This window comes from Antechinus flavipes, chromosome 3 (assembly GCF_016432865.1).
Source record: "Antechinus flavipes isolate AdamAnt ecotype Samford, QLD, Australia chromosome 3, AdamAnt_v2, whole genome shotgun sequence".
Lineage (NCBI taxonomy): Eukaryota > Metazoa > Chordata > Mammalia > Dasyuromorphia > Dasyuridae > Antechinus > Antechinus flavipes.
Genome location: NC_067400.1, coordinates 427,619,368 through 427,641,434, shown reverse-complemented (window position 1 = coordinate 427,641,434; position 22,067 = coordinate 427,619,368). Strand labels below are relative to the sequence as shown.

Here is a 22,067-nt window from a genome sequence, read left to right as displayed (position 1 = left end):
ATTGATAAATGCGTAGTGACTAGTTGGTTGATTGAACCATTTCTGAAATAAAAATCTGGATCTGGTAGTATTCAATATTTTTACTTATTCAGCCCATGACATCAAAACTATATGGCTGTCCCCTCATAATAGATGAACAGTAATTGTTTCACTGTAGAATTATCTGTTTTGTCTTCCCATGTCCCTAGCACTTCTTTTCTAATTGTTGCAATTTACTTTTTTAAATAATTGCATAAATGTATTGACACAAATGGCCCTTGGCACTGGTACCACATTTTTACCTGAATAGTACAGCAGAAATTGATTTATTATCAACCATTACTTTTTCTGTAAACAGAATTTTTAAAAAAATTCATACTACTTACATCCACAATCAAGAAATCCAGCCAGCACCAGGCATTAGTGAAATATGTTTGAAAACCATAAGCCACCCACTTTAGAAGCATTTCCAGAATAAAGATATATGTGAAGACCTTGTCAGCATATTCCAACATTGTCTTAATGGTCTTTCGTTGTTCAATGTAAATGTCTTCAAAAGCCTGCAAATCATAAGTTTTTTGTATTATTTATATTCTCTAAGTATTATGCAAGACATTTATATACAGCTATCCCCAAATGAAGCCTCATAGATATTGGATAACTGTCTTATAATTCAGAAGTACATAATAAAGAACCAGAAAAAATAAGCAGAGGAATTTCAGTCTCTCTACCAATTGCTCTCCCTTTTGTTTACTTAGTTCTAATACAGCTTTTACTATATTTCAAATTATCCTTTCAAAATATGACTTTAGTAAAGAGAATTGAACTTATAGTTAGAATAGGAAATTTGCTTTAAGAATGGAGCTATTATAGGCAGTCTCTCAGATCATTTCTAACCCTACCATTCTATGATTATCTGAATGACCAGCAAAGTTGGGGTTTTTTTTTTGGGGGGGGGTGTCTGCAAAGAATAAATTGATCAAGCATTAAAAAACTGAACAGAATTTATGATACTATAAGCATGATTATTTGGAGAAGTTGGAATGATAGTTTATGTTGAATGTAACCTTTTCCTGGGCTATCTCTTATAAAAAAAATGAGAAAAAGTAGTCTCTCTAAACATCTGTTAGATAAACACAATATGAGAAATTCCATCTGGCCATCTGATTTGTTTGATTTGTTCTGTGCTAAATTCTCCATTATTTCATCCCTTAAATGGCAAACTCTTTAGGGTATGGTTGTTTCCTCGACTTTGATTTTGAAATGCATCATACACTGATAGCATTTTAGCAGAAAAATAAATTTAATCAAAACCTATTTATTCTCAGTGACATGTTTCTCTTACCAGAGCACCACTGCTGAGTAAAATCATGAAGACAATAAATGTCTCGAACCAGTTGTGTTCAACAATGCTGTAGCAGGTTTTCCTAAGATTCCACCAGATTTTTCCTTTTCCTTCTTCTGTACTTACTTGACAAAATGGGAACTTCTTGATACACCCTGAAACCATGTTATTTGAGAATGACAAATTAGAAAAGAACAACTTCTTGTTCTTATTAGGTTTTGTTTTTAAGAAGTTAATAACACATCTGTATGTGAGCATATCACTGTATACACAGAAATGAATGCTTAGAATAATATTAACTTGAGTTATTGTGAGAAACCTGCTAGTGTCACCAGAATACTTATTTGGGATTGTTGTTACCAAAAGCATTTATATAAAAAGCTGACAGCTTAACAATGACAGATTATCATTTAACTAGCAGGACTTCAAACCATGTTAGACTACATAGCTCAACAGGAGAAAAATCAAGGATAACCTTAAAATATAGAAAACATTCAATGTGGATCTTTCCCACTGCTCCCATTTAAATAATAAGGCATTTTGGGCACATAGTAGGTACTTAATAGATGTTTGTTGACTTTTCAATGTGTTTTAGCCTCCATTATCGTCACATCTTATACTTAGCTTGCCATTTTAGAACTATAGTATGAAGAATCCAAGGCTATAAACTATATTTTGGACCAGATGTATGATTTCTCTTCTATTGCAAACATTCAGTAAGGACAATCTCTTTACCAATGAAGGTTGGCTTTTTCTGTGCCACTTATTCCTTGAGAACTGCATAGAGTGACTTATTGATAATCAACTAACTAGTATGTGTCAGAAGAGAGGTTTGAACCTGTAGCTTCAGCCAGGTATCTTTAGAGTACCATGCTGCTTTTTGTAATATGTGTACATAATATTGCTATAATAGTGTTCACAGAAACTGTGGAAGTATACCATGTAGTTACCCATGTCCAACTTTGCCCATGTATAAACATGTTACCTCTATGGCCAATTAAGTAAACTTTGTCTTAGATGCCAAGCCTTTAATATATTAGACTATAAGTTCCTTTAGACAAAGGACTGCCTTTTACATTTCTTTGTATCCCCTGCACATATCACAGTGCCTGGACATTAGTAAATGCTTAATAAATGCTTTATGTATCCTGACTGATGCATAAAGGTGTTCTTTCTGATTGAAACCTTGAATAACTTAAATGTTCATGTCAAAGATGCTCCTCCAAGTTATTTATTCCATTTTTTTCTTATATCTGTGCCCAGAAATCTTTCTTTCTTGGTTCTTCTTACAAAGTGTATAGTCCATTAACTTCCCTAAGCATTTTCCTTTTCAGAATTTTTTGGCTTTGATTACACTGACGTGTAATTGTGACTATCAGCTTCCCTGTTCATTCATTGTTCTTTCTCTACAAGTATTTATCATATACATTTCTGTGTCGCTATCTATCTGTGTTACTATCACAGATAGATAGCGACACAGGAATGTGTATGTATATAGCAGGTATTGATTACTTGTTTAACCAAATTAATAAATAGATTTTAAATACCTACTAAGTGCACTGTGAAAGGTATTACTATTAACATGATAATTTTTGTTCCTGTCAGTTAGACTTCTGGCCCATTATTAATTATGTTATAAATTATTTGCAGGGAATAGTAGATGTAGAGTTGAACTTGAAGCCAAGAAGATCTGGGTTCAAACTTCACCATTGACCCATATTGGCAAGTCACTTAACCTCTCAGTCCTCATAGGCAATTCTGTTAAAATATAAGTTATTGAGGAGCTAACGTACTCTCATTAGAGAGAACATTTTCTCACCTGAAAGTTCCCTCTACTAAGGAAATCACAGGTTCTTTCCCTATATGTCAAATAAAATAAGTGTTTATCCATATCAACAAAAAAGTGTATAAGGTACTCCTTAATTGCAGGGGGAAAAGTGACTTACTATGGGACATATAAAGCAAATTGCATTATTGAAGTCCTAATAGTAGAACCAACTAGATAATACATATTATTTTCTGCTTCTCACAAAGTTAAGAAAAGCTAGTAAAGTGAAAGAAAAAAGACATTGACTCTTCTAGTTTTGAATTCCAGTGTTTCCTACTGGATTATTTTATTCTACATTTTAATTATTCTATATTCATTGTTCCTAATATTGTACCTATTAGTTCATGTACTGATTTCACTCTGTTGACATGTATGTGTATGTGTGTGCATATACATATATTTAAACATCCATGAAGGGACAAAAAAATGATGTCATTATTTTTGTACCCCTCCCTTGAAGCCTAGCCCATAGAAAGTACTTCATAAATGAATCAATTCTGAATAACTAAATGCTTTTATTTATGACCACTCTAGGCTTCTGGGGTACTCTTTCATACTATTCAACTAGCATATCCAAACAGACTTCTAGGAAAAGAACATATGAATTCTTCTAATTAAAAGACACTTTCAATAAAAGTGCCTTCTTCATCTCCTTTAAATATTTCTTGTAAATGTGACTCTCTCTAGTACTGTTTCTGAAAAATATATATAATTGACTATATTAAATAAAATGCCTCACCTTCAGTAAAACAGGCTTCTGGCTCAAGGTCTTCTTCTGGTTCAATTTCTGCTTGTTCACCTTCTCGGGGAGGGGCAACATCAACTGTGCTGCCTTCAGATGAACTGGATGCATTTAATTTCTGAAAACAAAGTCCCATAAGCAAAGATTTTTTTCTTTGTTTAGTGTATCTGGGAAATTCTTGTCATATTCTTAGACAAATTATAATGTTGGTCTACAAATCTTTATCAGGATAACCAATAAATATGTACTATGAACTTTAAGTTAACTAAATTCCTAATAATGTGGCTACTGACCTGATCCATATATGACATGAAAAATTAAAGATGATTTCTTTGAAACTGGGGCAATATGAAAAAGAAGTACCAATTATTTTCTAAAACTTTACTTGTATTAGACTCCATTGTGGATTTACATAAAAATGTTCTGTTAGAAAGAACAAATCAAGTGCAATCTTACAGGAATTTGGCATGCTACTACCATTACTGATTCCATTTATTAAATATGTAATATATCAAGCCAATTTCTACCTTTGAAATTGCAAAAAGCTGGTGAAAAGGAATATGATCAGTCACTACTAAGCACTTTTTATGTCCCTACAATTTAAAAAGGAAAATAGCCTGTTCATATTAGTCATCATTATATTTCAACTTTGAGCTATTTCTTTCACAGGCTCGCTTTTTTCCTTTTATTTTAAAATAGCTCATGAATTTTATTTTGAAGAGCTGAATAATTACCAAAGAATTTTAAATGAAATTGACATTTCATCACATGAGGAAGTTTCAAAAAATTATGCCAAATCTAATCAGGATAACATTCTGAGTTCATCATGTAATCAGATTAGCAACACCTACTTTAAATTATTGCGATGTGCTATGTGACTAGAAAAACAAATAAACAAACATTTAATGTTACCAGAGTTTGTTAGGTGCTTTGAGATCACCCTCTTGAACATATTACAAAGGGTAACATATATAAATTGATGCAAACACATGAAGCAGAACAGATATTTGGGAATGTAAAGCTTTTAATCAATGAAGATATATTCTAGAAGTATTAATCATCCTAAATTCTCCCATAGTAGGATTAAAAAGGCCTAAAAGGATTAATATAGTTTACAAAAGTTCCAGAATTAATTCCCAGATGTAGGCTAAGTAATGGGAACAATGTTTGCCATGTGCATAGCTCATTGGAATTATAATGAAGATGCACTTTCATATTTCAGAGTATATATAAATTAAATGTAGCAAACAGGTAGGGTAACATGAGGAATCTGTAGCTTGGTTTTCAGTCATGAAGATCTGCTTCCTACACTTATTAAATGGGAGATCATTGGCAGGTTAGTTATAAAATCTCTTAATGCCCAAGTCAACACTTCTGTGACTTTAAGTTACAGATGAGATTCTTATTATTATTGGTGGAGGGAGTACCCACACTGAGAATTTCCCTCTGCTAAGAAAAATCACAAATTTAGACCAGATATGTAGACTATTCTTTCGGAAAGTACTTCTGGCTAGGTAATAGCATCCATAGCTAAAGAAATATATTCTAATTATTAGCCTATGATAGAACATAATTAAAAAACCTTGGGTACCTTGGATCATTATTATGAAATGCTTACTAATTGAAGTACCACGAAATGAGAAGATGAGATTTATTATTGTTGATGGGCATGGAAACAAGCTTCAGTAGATGACACAGTAAAGGAATTTCAACAATGGTGTTGGTTTTCTGGTCTACTAACCAATATATATTTGCCCAGCCTGGATGGGAGAAGCAGAAGTTTCCTATAATCTCTTTTTAAGAGATAAGGAAAGTGCTTGATAGAAAGAAAGTATGGTAGCAGTTACAGTGCAATTGGGAAAAATGTTTTTGAGAATAATTAATGAAGTTTTTCCCCATAGGCCTTGTCCAACCATGTTTTGATGCTTGAGAATTAGGGCTGTTAAACTTTTGAAATTTATGAAAACTATTCCTTCCTATATGTACTTTCCTTCTAGGATCCCTTTTGCATTTGTTGCTATTATAATAAATTCATGCTATTTTATCTCATTCCATAGTTTTTAATTATCCAGTGTAATTAATCTTTTTAAAGATAAAGACCAAATTTCCTATTTCTTTTGCATCTCCTAGAGTGTTTACAACAGCTTGGAGAACAGAATAGACTACTAATTGCTTATTGACTATATAATATTGCACAATGGCTTTAATTCTTTTTTGTATGTGACTAGCAAATTATTAATATAAAACTCCATATAAATATACATTTTTATTATACAGTATAGTAGAAATTAATTAATGGATGTTTTGTATATAGTAGTACTTAGAAAGTTTTGCTAAGATTAAAATTTTTAGTGTGAAATATTGACAGATTTCAGATTTTAAAATGGGGAAATATTAATGTGGTCATATAAATACATTTAAAGGCCTTCAGAAAAGCATTGTGATATAAAGGAAAAAGATTTAAGCATAGAGCTTGTGTGATTTTGGTCAAATCACTTAATTTCTCTCAGCTCATCTATAAAATGAGAGCTGTACAACTTCTGAAATTTATCCTTTATTCTCCCCATATTATCACTTACTTCAATGAAATTGCATGGTGATCTGCTTTTTATTCTACAGTTGCCTGTCATATAACTCATTGATAAATTAGCATGAAGTACAAGCATTTGATTTTCTGAATTTGAAAAGGGATTAATTAAAAGTTTATAAAGGGATGGTATTTATTTTGCTCAATTCTGTCTTACTGTTTCCAAAGTGAAATACCTTTTTTTCTTTTAATGAATGAAAGAGGAAAAAAAATCCTCCATTTTCACCCCACTCCAATAATTCTCTGCTCCAAATGAGTATAAATCCATTTATAAGTAAGAACTTGTTATTATCCTGTAGCCTATGAGATATACAACTTATGCAGTTTTTTAAGCTCTGAAAAGCAGCTTAAGGAATGGAACAGGCATAGAGGTGTTGCTATTGAATTAGAGGATAAAAGTATTTATGACTCTGGAGCACCAAACCAAGGTTATATGTTGGGACTTACTTTTCTGTATTTTTCTGGGTTATTTCTATCTATTTCTTTTCTATGAATTTGTAACAGAGATCATTTAAATGTTATAATCAGCAGCCTTTAACATATATATTAGAAACTTAGATGCATTTATATTTTAATATTATCCTGAAATATCATTGTAATATAAAATTTTTAAGTCCCTGTATTCTATAACCATGCCTTCAGGCATATAGGTGGGGTAGAATAATTACTCCTAATATAATAATAATTCCCCCAAAGCATTGATTTATATGATTTTTCATGTTATAAAATTGTGTTTTTATTATGAAGATAAATCAGTTTTTTAAAACTCTACTAAAGTATTCCACAAATATTTTCCAGTCACTGTGGATCCATATTGCTATTTTTCATAGTAAAAGCAGAAATTAAAGTCTAAAAGATCTTTAAAATAAGTTAATTTGGTAGAAATATATTCATTTAACCATAATCAAATTCTCACATTCACAGAGGATAGGCCCTCTTTATGGCACATGTTGTAACAATTTTATCAAAATAATTGCTTATCTAATTTAAAAGCAAAATACAGTACAAAGATTGATAAACATGATAACTCATTCCTGAATGATGAAACTGAAATAATGCCATGTATTGAGAAACTCAGATTCCTCTGATGAAATGACTTTACCAAGTAACTGAAATAAATATAATTTCTGAAGTACTTGGAAAAGAGAAACAGATAATAGTCATATTGTAATAGGAAAACTGAAAATAACATAATAAAGTACAAATTCAAACTTATTTCCTTAACTCTTTTTAAAAAATCTTGTGGATGAATTGAGATTTTTATCTCTTGTAAATTTTAGTCTGGTCCTATAAAGAGATGATAACTTATACTCTACATATATATATATTAGAAAGCATGTTATTTTAATTTTTGATTTTTTTTAGGATGCAACATTCTCAAGGCCTAATTCAGCCATGGAAAACATGCTCAGCTCGAGCAGAAGCCCAATGCAATGCTGTGGAAGCTGCATACTGAACAAAGAACCATGTTCTCAACATCAAGATTCTAATAACATGGAATAATCTAGAAAGTTAAATGTAAGTACTACCTGGAAGAATAGACTAATTCAAGATATACAGTAACATAATTGTCACTAAAAATGGACCACAATCAGAATTAATTCTACTAATATATGGTCATATGTAGGAATTTCCTTTTATGATGAAATAGTTATTGCTTTTTAACTAATTAAATGATGAAATTTAATAATACAGCGCTTCCATTGAAATGTATTCACAGTTCCTTTATTTTCAATTAGCTACCAGATGTTTGAGTTTCATAAACTATTTTATGGTTTAGGAGACAAAATTAAAAAAAGAAAGATTCAGCCATTACAGATTGTCTTTAGATTAAATAATGACATTGCTCTTAAACCTTATGTGCTTTGTCTTGCCAAAGAAAGAAAGAAAGAAAGAAAGAAAGGAAAAGAAAGGAAAGAAAGGAAGAAAAAGGAAAGAAAGGAAGGAAAGAAAGAAAGGAAAGAAAGAAAGAAAGAAAAAAAGAAAGAAAGAAAGAAAGAAAGAAAGAAAGAAAGAAAGAAAGAAAGAAAGAAAGAAAGAAAGAAAGAAAGGAAGAAAGAAAGGAAGGAAGGAAGGAAGGAAGGAAAGGAAGGAAGGAAGGAAAGAAAGGAAGGAAGGAAAGAAAGAAAGAAAGAAAGGAAAGAAAGAAAGAAAGGAAGGAAAGAAAGAAAAACAACAATTTTTACACATACACTTCCAGTAGGGCCTTAGTCTGATCTTTTGGATTTGTTTATTCATATCTTGACTTTAAATATTGTCACATGCGGTACAGCCAGTGGTTGGAGGAGAGCTGCTTCCCTTTTGGCCCCAGGCAGTTAGACCAGAGACAAGCAAAATAGCTTTCTGTACCACCTGTGGTCATTCTGACCCTAAATACAGGAAGAAAGCTATTGAAGCCAAGTCTCACCATCACAGTTTTCAAATATGCCTTTCCCCAGTGATCTTCTTTGAACTTATTTTCAGGTTAGGAAGCAATGGAGGTGATAGGCAAATAAAGCTTTTAAGGTTTTTTAGCTGCCATTGCTGAAACCTGAAAACTGTGCAAAGCACACTCCTTCAGCGTTTTGGAGAGCAGGAGATATGAGCACAAAAAAAGCCAAGAGACGAAACATATGCTTATGATATTCATCTTGTACACAGATACACACACTTTCATCCACACTAGCCTTTTTTTAGGCACAATAAATTGAAGATACTTGACAATTCCCTAGAGTGTTAGGTCATAAACATTTGTCATTCCAACTGTCATTTTGCCCATGGAAAGTTGTCTTCATATGAATTTCTAGAGATGTAGAAATCAGGGTCATATAAGGAGAAGGCGAAAACTGGAACTGAATGGGATTTTCATAAATGACAAAACAAATGACTAGACAATTCACGTGAAAAAGAGCAAAGGGTTTTAGTGGACTAAGGAAGAGTAAACAGCTCAGTTTGAATCAATAGTATGACATGGCAACCAAAAAAGCTAATATTTTAGGCTGCATTAACACAGGCCAGGGCAGCTAAGGGGGTTCCACAGTGCATAGTATGCCAAGCCTGAAGTTAGTTTGATCTGAGTTCAAATACAGCCTTTATAGCTGTGTGACCCTGAGCATGTCACTTAACACCTTTTTCCTCAGCTTTCTCATCTGTAAAATAGAAGTAATAGTACCTAACTCACAGGGTTGTTGGGGATCAAATGAGATAATAATTGTAAAGTGCTTAACATAGGTTTGGTGCATAGTAAGCACTATATAAATAATGTCATCATCATCATCATCATCTCAAATTGATAAGACTTTATTCCCACTTTATTTGGCCAGATCTCATCTGGACCATGATATTCAGTTCTAAGTACCACATTTTAGGAAAGATATTTATTAGCCAGAGTTAAACTAGAATCATGTGATATGGGTATCTATTGAAGGAAAACACTGTTGATGTAGAAAAGAAAGCCTAAAGGAGACTCACTGGAGCTATATGTAAGAAGGATGGGATATGTTTTGTTTCCTAAGGGGAAAAACTAGGATCAATACAATGGAAGTTACAGAGAAGCACATTTCAGCTTGAGCCAGGGAAAAACTTCCTAATTATTAGCTTTGTCTAAAAGTAGAATAGATGACCTTTGAAAGCAGTGGGTTTCTTGTCACTAGAGTTCTCTTTGGTTTGATGCCAGATGATTATATTCAGGGATGATGTAGAAAGAATTCATATTTGTATTTGGGTTAGAGGCTAAGCAAGATGACCTCTGATATTCTTTCTAACTGAAGTTTTGTTCTGTGGTTCCTCACACTTTAAAAAGGATTATAGGAATTTCCAAACTCTTCACCGCACAAGCATAAATGTTCTGATTTAGGGAGGCATTTCAGTGCTTTTAGAAAAAAAATTTTATTCTGAAATTCAGAAGACAAGGCCTTCTTGTTATAAGCATGTAATTTACATTCTGCAAATGTTAGATTATTATCACTTCTGCTATTGAAAGAAATTATCAGATTTTCTGTAGTGTGATTTTTTTTTTAAAAAATTCATCTCAAAAAAAGTCAACACAGTGAAAAAACATTGAATAAAACAATAGGCATTTTGTCCTCTGTCCCACACTACACCATTATTTTTGGATTTGTATCACAACATAGCAGATTCAATTATTACTGATTATAAGGAGAGGAGAAATAGATTAATTCCACAGACAACAACCCCAATCTTTATTTTAACAATTAACTTATATTTCCTTCCCTGAAAGGATTTTGCAATAGTCAGGAAAGCATTCCAGTGACATATCATTCAGAATTTCTCTCCCATTGCCTTCCTCTAGTGGAGATTTAAAAAAAAAAAAGCATTTAAACGAATGAAAGGTGAGCAACAGGGCAGAAGAAAATTAGTCAAGAAAATAATCCAAGCATCTGAAAAAATCCACAAATATATAACTGACTTGGGAGTTGACTTTATTTATCAAACAATTAAAAATAACAAAAAGACCATAAAGTCCCCAAGTTTCATTTTGCCTCCTCAATTCTAAAGTACAGAATTCAGGAAGAAAATGTAGTGAAATTAATGTGAATCATGGAGGGTCTAAAAGAAAAGGTGAGTATAAAGCGCCAATTACACAAAGGCTGATGATACTCTCCCAAACTCTTAATTATTCTAGGATGATCACCATTTCCTGTATATTCAAAACATGATATTTAATCACTTTTCTGATATAACCATATAACATGCCATTTTCTACATAAAATTTCATGAAAGCCCAAGATATGTGGTGCCCAAATGAATACAGACTATGGCCCTTCAAATCTCAAAAACTCAGACTACCTCTCATATCATAAAGTCTTTCCCAAGATAAATGAAAACTAACTTGTTAATATTTGTCATATACAGTAGGAGGAGACTGTAATTTACATGACTAAGGCATACCAAATATTTCTGCTTAATAACTCTTGCTAGTTTGTTACTGGTTCTGTTTTTAAACATATTCCACTTATAAGGGCTGAATCAAAAAAGGGTAGTGGTTTCATTTTTGTAAAACAAAAGCAAATAAATAGGAAGTACATGCTTCATTTATCTCCTTACCTGTATTATACTTAGCACTCCTGTCTAGCTTAAATGTATACTAGAGAGCCTCCTGAGCATGCAATCATTAATCTTAAGGATGACATAGAATGTACCTTTACCACCTCAGTAGCAAAATTGTGTATTATGTTGGGACTGCCCATCTTGCCTGACCATGCTGTGATGTGAGTTACATGATTCAGCAGAGAGCAGCTGTGCATGTATCTACTGTTTTGCGATGGAAAAGGGAGGGACATAGCTGAGAAGCATGCAGGCCAATCAATATCCATTTTAAAAGTTATTATATATGTAGAACTTGCTTAGGTAACCTGGGTGAATGTGGTGGCACGTGCCTCTGTCTGGTTAATAAGCACCAGAGCTGCATTCTTGATTGCTCCAGCTTGATTTTACCCCTGTGAGAAGTAAGAATGGTAAGTAGTGAAGTTCATGATAGGATATTGCTAGATTTTCCTCTGGAAACTCTATATTAAAATATGATTTTAAAGAAAAGAAACATTTCACCCTCTTTTATCCCCCTTTTACAGTCAGGGAAGTAAATAAAATAATAAATTTTAAAGAGCTAATGAGAAAATTCGGATCGGAACTTTTATACCTTGATCAATAAGTATATAACTAGCAAATTTTCCATAAAATACCTAGCCATAAGACTTATACTAGCCTAAAGAAGAAAACTAAAATTCATTATTTTTACTTTTAAGTTTTGAGATCTCTACCATTACATTCTTACAAAACTTTGCTTATTTGTATGCCAACCAATTTAAATTAAACAAATTATAACAAAGGTTCGTATTTTTCCTCCAAGATTTCATGACTCTTCTTTGCCTAGGTGCATTATTAATCATTTCATTTTTATTATTAATAAGAAAAAGAATAAGTGAATATTAAACTTTTCAAATGCCTTCTCAACTTGCCATTATTTACTGCCTAATCCAAAGCAGAAATATGTTCCAAAGTTATATTAGATTTCTCAGTGTTAGTGTATGGATTGTTTACTTAACACACAAGTCAAAAAAAGAATGATTTACTTTTTAAATCAGATCCAGGCATTCTTTGACTGTCTAAAAATCTTTTAAAAAAAAAGAATAGAATGTTTTCCTTTACATACATACAATAAATATGAATTTTGGAAAAAAGTAAGCTCTTTCTCTCTGAATAAAACTGAATCATAAATGAGCAATTTCTGAGTATTTCAGGTCATATGTGCATTTCATAGGGTAAACAATACACCTCAGCAATCTAAGAATACCATGCTTTTTTACTTTTGTGAATGTAGACACTGGCCTTCCTTGAGTTTATTATCCTTACCACAAAAAAGCTCCTTTTTCAAAATATGTCATTTCCATCAATGGTATATACAATCCTTCAGTTTCCCAGACTATAAGTCTTGAAGTCATATTTGAATCTTCTTTGTCCTTCATTTCCTAGCTATTACCACATCTTGTAATTTCTTTTTTTCAAGATTTTTTACACTTTTAAACTTCCTTAAATCTTACTGATAACTTGGTTGATTAAGAATACCAATTCTAAGAACTTTTCCTCCTCAACTTCATATAATTACATACAATAATTAATACCTTAATTGTGGTTTCAAGGTACTAATGATCCACACTAAAATCACTTTAAAATTTATTTAATGGAATTACTAATATCATTTATCATGTAATATTTCCTATTTCTAAATTTGGATGTCCCCTTCTTTTAATCCTCTTTTTTCACCAATTTATAGTTACTCCTTTAATATGCTGATTATTCATACATTTCATAGTTTCTGTTAACAATTTTATTTTTATTATTATTAAATTAGTTAATTTCTCCAAATACATCAATCGTTTACACTCTATTCTACAGCTATATTGAACTTATTCAATGGCATCTTGAAAAAGTATAGAGTAGTAGCATAAGAAAATCACCAAGTGTATGACATTTTATAAACAGGAATGAAAAGTGGGCAAGAGTTTGACAATAAGAGAATTATTAAGTCCTACTATTTAACTGATATTCTACATAAGCTATGAAAAAATTCTCTCTAAAATGGTATAGAACTTTCTTGAGTAGACATATAAAATATCTGTATATTAAGCAGGCTTAGATATACTCTTAAGATTACACACACCTTCCCCACCCACCTCGAAAACTATTAATATATACATCTCACTTTCCAAGACACTAATATAGCAATAACTATGACTAAAAATGGTTGCTGTCTGTTTTTTATTTGCTTATTTGCTTTTAAAGATTCCTTTTCCTCCTCTATTTCTAAATTTGGATCTTCTCTAATACTGTCTTTAATCTTCTTTTCACCAATTATAGTTACTCCCTTGGTGTGCTGATTAGTCATACATTTCAGAGTTTCTGTTATCAATTTTATGTTGATGACGTATCAATATACATTTGCTGCCTTGATCTCTTATCTAAATAATCCCACCATTCTATTTGACTTTGCTATAAATGTCACTTTAAACTCAACATATCTAAAATTGAAATTCATTTTTATCTCAGATTTTGAGTCCTTTACCTAAAAACATAATTTCCAATGATACTACCAAATTTTCAGTATCCCAAGCTAGATATCTTGGAATCATCATTCTTCTCCTTCATCTTCTTTCTGTGAAATTTAAAAATACTTCCTTTCAATTCCTACTACTACCACTCTAGGTTAGGTCCTCATTATGTCATTACTGAATTATTATAATAATTTCTTAGCTGGTTTCTATGTCCCCAGTATTTTTTAAAATTCAGTTTGACTCTTAAATACTGCTATCAAGTTAATTTCCTGGAGTAACATTTCATCACATTCCTGTTAAAGAAAATAGGAACATTCTTTGTTGTTCGCAATATCAGGTTCAAAGTCTTCTGTATAGATTTCAGGTCATCCCTGATCTGACTTCACCATTCTTCTACTGAACACTTTCTACTTGAGTGAGATGAGTTTCATCACTACCTTCCATATGTACTATATATTTTTTCACTCTCTGTTTTTGCTTTTGTTGCTATTTTCTCTTGAAATACATTCCTTTTACTTCTCATGCTGTCTATATCTTATCCATCCTTCAAGACCCACCTTGCCAATGAAGCCTTTTCATAGTAGTACAGCTTGTATTGATCTTTTCTTTTTCTGAATTTCTCTTGCCCTTAGAGTCAATATCTGCATATTCATTACATTTTTCTCTAAAATTGTTTCAAATGAATGAGTTTTCCTTCCCTAGGAAAACGGTAAGTTTCTTGCAAGCAGAGGAAAGCTCATATTCCTCTCTATCAGGTAAGCCTACAGCTGGACTTGTTCAAGCTAAATAAATAATTTTGGATTGATGGATTTTTTCCTTTCTTTCCTTGTTCCTTTCTTCCTTCCATTTTTCCTTCTTTTTTTCCTGCCTTCATTCCTTCCTTCATTTATTCCTTTCTTTCTTTCAAATCTAAGCCTGGAATAATGGAACAAATTATTTTTTAAGTGTGAATAACTTCAATTATACTTAATTTCATGAAGTAGACATCATGAAAGAATGATAAGAAAGGAAAGGAATAATCAAATATTTTTTATATAATGCTTTAAAGTTTACAAAACACTTTCTTATAATCTATGATGTGTTGGCAACTGTGGTATTTCTATAAAATGGCTAGGGTAATATGAGTTGTTCCTTGGTTACTCTGTAGTAGGAATTTAGATGTTAAGTAATTTGGAATAAAAATACTATATTCATGCTAAAAAAAATCTGGTCCCAAAACAGAATTAGACAGCATTATGGATCTGATTACTATGCTGGCAATACTAAGCCTACATAGCAAATCTTCGAGTATTATGACGTTTTCTATTGGCAAGCTAGTGTATCTTGAAGAAGGAATTGAAGAATTGACAATAACCTTTAATTGTTATCTATATAACAAACATTGAGAGACAGCATTGGCAGCATTAATTTTACTATCATTTAGTTCTAGTATGTATTTTGAATATCCATGTTTGAAATTTGCAGTAAAAAAGGCAAGAACATATATATATATATGAAATAAAGAATTTAAAATTGCTTTAAGCCATCAGGTCTCAGACTAAAGATCTGATTTCTTGTTCTAATTGGCAAAAAGATAAGTAACTATCACAATTTCTATTTTTCTTAAAAATTAAAGCATATATATATACATATCTACACACATATAAATACACACACTTCTCTATATAAATATATCAAAAGACAAAACACTAAGGCTGTGTCCCATGAATGCCTGAGAAGAGTTTTTTTGGAACTATTAGTAAGAAGGCAAGAAGACATTCATTCCCACTATTCTTTTCCAGTTGATTAAAAATATCAGCTTATTTACCCCTAAACATGCAACACTCACTCGATATCCCACCCACTTTTCAAATATGTTCAGACAGTGAAATTTTAGGTATATCTAATTATCATTAATTATATTTATAGTTTATGTAGGTTCAGGTATGTATGAAAAGCAATATTAAAATAATCTATTTTGCCAAAAGTATACTATAAATACATATTGTACTTTAAGTGCATAACTGAAGTAACTAAAATATAAGACATACAATTTCCCAAAGAAAAATGATGTAATGCCATGGTTGTATGGGGAACAACCATGTTTAAAAGGCCAAATGAAATTATTGGAAAGACCTTTTTTTTAAAACAAAATTTAGAGAAAAAAATTTTTGAGAAAATTAATTTGTAGGTCTTTCAGAGATATCAGTTTGCTGTGGAAAATTGTGTGGGCTTCCTAAGAATAGATTCAATGCTATGTGGTTCATATACTTATCATAATTATTATATCTATTATCCTATTGATATGTAACTAAAGAACATTAAATAAGTACATCAATATCAGAGGTTGTACAAATGCAATTAAAAAAAAATCCATACCTCTTTGCTTTCTTCCAGTTCTGACTCACTGCTGAAATCTTCAGTATTTAAATTTTCAAAATCAGACTCCCCAACTGCAATTGGTACTGTTACAGTAAGACTGGGGTTGTTTATGAATGACATGTAATCATTTTCATCAATTATATATTTTTCCACGCTGCTTCCTGTACCTACACCACTGGTAGTTCCATTACCATCTTTCAGATAATTAAGGTCTTTGCTTATTTCAACTGGAGTATTATTGGAAATGCAGCTTTCTATCTTATTGCCTTCAAGGACTTTGATTTCTATAGTTTTTGGCTTTCCAACAAAGGTTTTTTGGACACATTCCCGTATTTCTTTTTTCACATAATCTATCCCCTTCTGCATTCTCCCCACAGCAATCTGGAGATTGTTCATTTCATTATCATCATCAGTAGCGGCAAGATTGTCTGAACTAAATGAGCTCAGCAGCAAGGCCAGAAACAGATTCAGTACCTAAAGGAAAACAGGAGATAAATGTAACTTCTTTCATTTTTACAAATGTTTGAAATCTTCAAACACTAAAGTCTCCAAATAATTAAAATTCAGTATCATGTATCATGAAGAGGTGTGGGGTGGTTATGAATAGGCTGCAATATATAATAAATTAGGAATTATGACTAAGAGGACTTATCTGGAGTAAAGGATATTATTAAATAAATATATGACTTAAAGAAAAGATGGACTAAGCATATAGTGAAAGCAAGATAGCACCAGTAAAATAATCTGTTAAAAATAGGTGAGCCCTTCTACAACTAATACCAAAACAAAAATTAATCTTCTTTTTTGTCATTAAAAGGATAATGAAACATCACAGACTTCCCACCCATTCTTGTCTCCTGCCTTCCCAATGAAACCACAAAACCAATGAAAGTATCTAGTTATATAAATCAAATATTAAGTAGCAATCATGTAAGTCAAAATGACCAACAGAACAGTATATTCAAACTGTTACATGTTGGCATTAGCTAGCACTGCCATGACATATTTATAAAAGCTACTCTTTTGTCCCTCCCTCCCCCAAGCCAGAAGAAGGACTTTATTGGTCTTGGCTTCCCCTTTATTATTGATTTTTACAAGTTTATTCCTGGCTTAATTGTAAAACAATTTGTAACAATCCGTGTTTGGCCACTGTTAGTGACTTCAGATGTAGGCTGCCTCAAATAAAAACTGCTTCCAACAAAGGGTTCTTAGAATAGGGCAGTTTATCTTAAGTAAAATTTCTAAAGAACAGATTGTAGGTTTTAATTGCTCTCATCATAAATATACTTTGCAATTTGTGTGTGTGTATAATTTAAAAGAGAAGCATGTGCAGATACTTTGAAACATAATCGTGGACACAAATTGCTTTTGTCTCTTATCTTTTTCTCCAATAGAATATGAAATGAGTGGAGAAGCTAGCTGAAATTCCAGCAATAGCAGCAGGAAATGTGGAAGCAATTAAATGTTAAAGTAACAAGCTATGATTGATCCAGTTGTAATCTACTGTTGCTGATGTAAAGGGAAATTTATTTAGAGATATTTCAGTGGTGTAAAGTATCTCAGCAAATTCATTATCGATGTGGTAAGCAGACATATGTGGTAGATTAAAGTCCTGGTTTGTTTTCTATCTCTCCTCTAGATTCTCTTCACCTAAAAGCCTCTCAGTTTTGCAATCCAAAAAGAATAATATTATACATGCTATATAGTATACATAATTTTACATACAGATAATATATAATGTATATATAATTATATACATATACACATGTGGGTATATATATGTATATAAGAGATATTTAGCTATATCATGTTACTGGAAGCTTCCATTTCTTCTAAGAGGACAGTCTAATAATAATAGCTAGAACTGCTATTGATTCATTTAAAGACAAGTGAGATATTTTAACATTAAGCAATATAAAACCACAGTTCTTATATTTATACTCAATTATGTCTCCAGTAAGGACACTGATCAAAATGAGTGGTAGCTTAGAAATTGCCCACAAATTTGGGAAATCTAAAGAGTTTCTATACCTATGATTCAAGTCTCTAGTTTCTTTTTTCCTCTTTCTAGGTAATTCAAATTGATAACAGGAAGGGAAACACTATACCTTATTTCTCTTTGCACTCATAAGCCCTAACACAATATTTTGTGCTTAATAGGAATTCAATAAACATTTGTTTAAGGAATGAATTATTCAATAAAAGAATTCTAATTCTTTTTGGATTTCTGTTGTCAATAATTATACATAGTTAAATACAGTAAAATAAATAGAATCAGAGTTCCAATTCTCTCAGAAGTTTGATAGTCATCTGACATACCTCCTCATTTTTAAACAACATTATTTGGGAATAAAGACGGAATGAATTGTATAAATACTTCTGTCAGATCCAGAATGTTCCTATATCCATATATATGTGAACATGTATATAATTTATGACAAATATATCTTTGAATTATTTGGAATGAAAACATACCACTAGGTTCCCAATCACCATGACCAACATGAAAACAATAAGGCACATGGTTTGGCCTGCCACCTCCATACAGTCCCACATGGTCTCTATCCATTCTCCACACAGCACCCGGAACACAATCAGGAAGGAATGGAAGAAGTCATGCATGTGCCAGCGTGGCAGTGTGCAATCACTGTTGATCTTGCAGACACATTCTTTGTAGCTCTTGCCAAAGAGCTGCATGCCGACCACAGCAAAAATGAAGACAATGATGGCCAGTACCAAGGTCAGGTTTCCCAGAGCCCCTACTGAGTTGCCAATGATCTTTATCAGCATATTCAGTGTTGGCCAAGATTTTGCCAATTTGAAAACCCGGAGCTGGAAACAAGGGGAAAGATGCTTTCAGTATTAATCATGATGAAGATTTGGAGGATTTTTATTTTGCCTGAAATGTTATCGGTGTATCTTTAAATGATGACGAAAGTCAATGTACAGGCCAATTCTGTTTGATACTTAAATAGAAAATTGTGTAATATTGGTGCTCCAAACTAAGAAATTGTATTATTATGAAAGTATTCATTTCATACAACTTTATGTTACATGAAATTACTGTAAAATAATAAAGGAATAATGAATACTTAGTGATAATAGAACCAAAATTGTTGAAGCAAATAGAAAGCTAGCCTAAAGGCCAAGAACAATTTATGTCCCATATCTGACATGTATTTGCTCTATGACTCTTGCTAAGTAACTTAACTCTTCCGTGCTCTAGGCAATTTTCTAATTATAGAAAAGGTACTAACTTTCATGATTAGAGGGTGTTCCCTCACATGAAAGTTCTCTGTAACAATGAAAATCACAGATCCAGTCTTTATTCTAATCTTATAGATTGACAAAAATCTTCTTAAGGGATTACTAGTGAATTTAGTTAATTCAAACTCCTTATAGTATAGGGAAGAAAATGAAATTAATTTTTACAAAGGTGATTTTCAAATTATTTTTAAATTAAATAAGGAAAAAGTTAAATATTTTAAAAAACAAAATATCTTTTTCCTCAAATTTTAACCATTATATATAGATTGTGCTAAATACTTATTGAAAAGGCTTATATTAAAAATATTATAAAATTTAAATTTGAGGTAGTTAATTGCTCAGATTAGTGAATGAATTATAAATTTAATTATATTAGACATAAAACAATAACAAAAAGTTTCAGGCTTCAAAAGCTCATTTACTGATCATTTATTATTATTATATATAATGTAATTATTATATATAATGTTATTATATACATAATAATAATTATTATTTACAATAATAATCCTCAGTTTTTGGATCATAGGTATTCATATGGATGCATTTAATAGAAATTTCATTCTCACATATTAATATTTTTTGAAAATTCCTGATCATAAAACATGATTATAGTTCAAAATAAACTTGATAATAATAAAAGCAGAATATAAAGATAGTGATTCTGCAGCTACCAGTCTAAATGATCGGAGAACTGACAATCCTTCCACGTTGGCCAGTCCGAGCTCCATTAAACTAAGGCTGACAATAATGCCATCAAAGATATTCCAACCCTCTTGGAAATAATAATATGGATCCATGGCAATTATCTTGAGAACCATTTCGGCTGTGAAGATTCCAGTAAATACCTAATGTAAAATATAAATGGTTACTCTCATAACATTAAAAAATTCTAATAGAATTATTTACAATCCAAAGATTAAAAAAGGGAACATTACAATAGTTCTTAAAATTACTCTAAATTAGAAAGTAATTTGATGGTGGAACATGTCTGTGAAAGTTTAGGAAATTTTTCAATGTATTTTAAGACATTGAACATTTTCTCCAATTAGAAAACAATTTATATTTTAAATTACCAAATGCCAGCTTTGTTTTTATTTTTTTTTGTTTCTAGTCTGTGACTGAATGATTTCTAAAATAACTGCAATGATGAAGTCCTTTCCCCCTTCATCATCACCTTTTTCATTGCCAAATTAATTTTTTTTTTATTTTCACTTTTTTGAAAGCAATAGTCAGATATCTTTTATTTGGAAAAAAGCAATCACTTATAAATATTGACATTCAAGTAAAATTATCATCAAATAATAGATTAATGGTATTCTTTATGATTTTTTAAAAATTTAAGTTACATAGTGTTCTAATTGTAATGTTATAAACATTCCCTAAACAATAAGAACATGTTTTCACAACTGTTGTAAATTAGTGACCTTTGGATGCATGCATGCCTCTAGATTAAGGTTAATGAATTCATAGAGCAAGGAACCAAAGATTTAATTAAAACCTTTGGAATATATCTTTAGTATTCAAATACCCCTAATTAAGATTAATGGGTTATCTTCGCAAATAGCTAAAATACTAATTGAAACAAGAAAAGAAAACAATAAAAAATATTTAAAGTTTGTGTTAGCTGAAAAAGAGAGGTTAAAATGACCAAGAAGATGGAAAGGGACCTATCAAATTATATTTCCAGGAAAATGTTAAATAAATCACATTAACTTGGAATAGTTGAAGACTGTATTTTAAAGAGGTACAGTCAAGCTTACCATCTGTTTAGTTGTCTATTGTGCTTTAAAGGAACATTGTAAAAGTGAATAAGCTCCAAAACATGTCGTCTCCTAAAGTACAACTTTAATACAAAGAAAATGATCAGCCTTTCTAAATGTGTCAATGTTGATAAAACCCCAAATTTCCCAAACTATAGAAAGTGCTATATAGGTGAATTCAGTGATTGGCTCATGAAATATTACCTACTCACTGAAGCAGAGGAATATTTTACTTTGCAAAAATTTATACATAAATATATATTTATATACATGCATAGGCATACATACATATAATCACAGCCATATAAATATATAAATCTAATTTATTAATGTATCTAGTAGGAAAGTAACAGTCTTCATTTTCAATGGAATTCTTTACTTTGGAAAAAAAAAACTCAATCACAGAATCCCTTAAATATATGATTGCCCCTATACTTGTACAATATTGTTTACTTTAATTAAATTTCTTACATTATAATAATAATAGTATTTTCTATAGTGCTCATATGTACAAAGCTAAGTACTAATGTGCTAAGCATTTTATAAATTTTATCTCATTTGATCCTCACAACAATCCACAAATGTTCTATGTAAATAATATTTGAACTACCTAAAAATGCTGTTCATGAAGAAGGAGATTTGCAA

The 22,067-nt window shown here is 31.3% G+C and overlaps 1 protein-coding gene and 1 long non-coding RNA gene across 3 annotated transcripts in view; one reads left to right on the top strand and one right to left on the bottom strand.

The window, feature by feature from the left end:
- The window catches only part of LOC127554599 (uncharacterized), a 66,290-nt gene extending 58,297 nt beyond the window's left edge, over positions 1 to 7,993 (top strand). Inside the window, exon 3 of the long non-coding RNA XR_007952017.1 lies at positions 7,847 to 7,993. This is a non-coding gene — a long non-coding RNA (uncharacterized LOC127554599). The remainder of the gene's footprint in view (positions 1 to 7,846) is intronic.
- LOC127554598 (sodium channel protein type 3 subunit alpha) overlaps positions 1 to 22,067 on the bottom strand; it is a 135,358-nt gene that overhangs the window by 28,852 nt on the left and 84,439 nt on the right. For both annotated transcript variants that reach the window (XM_051986248.1, XM_051986247.1), the window contains 6 exons: positions 20,334 to 20,507; positions 18,868 to 19,224; positions 16,390 to 16,866; positions 3,892 to 4,012; positions 1,325 to 1,479; positions 366 to 539 (listed from right to left, as the gene is read on the bottom strand). In XM_051986248.1, coding sequence (XP_051842208.1) covers positions 366 to 539; positions 1,325 to 1,479; positions 3,892 to 4,012; positions 16,390 to 16,866; positions 18,868 to 19,224; positions 20,334 to 20,507 — 1,458 coding nt within the window. The remainder of the gene's footprint in view (positions 1 to 365; positions 540 to 1,324; positions 1,480 to 3,891; positions 4,013 to 16,389; positions 16,867 to 18,867; positions 19,225 to 20,333; positions 20,508 to 22,067) is intronic.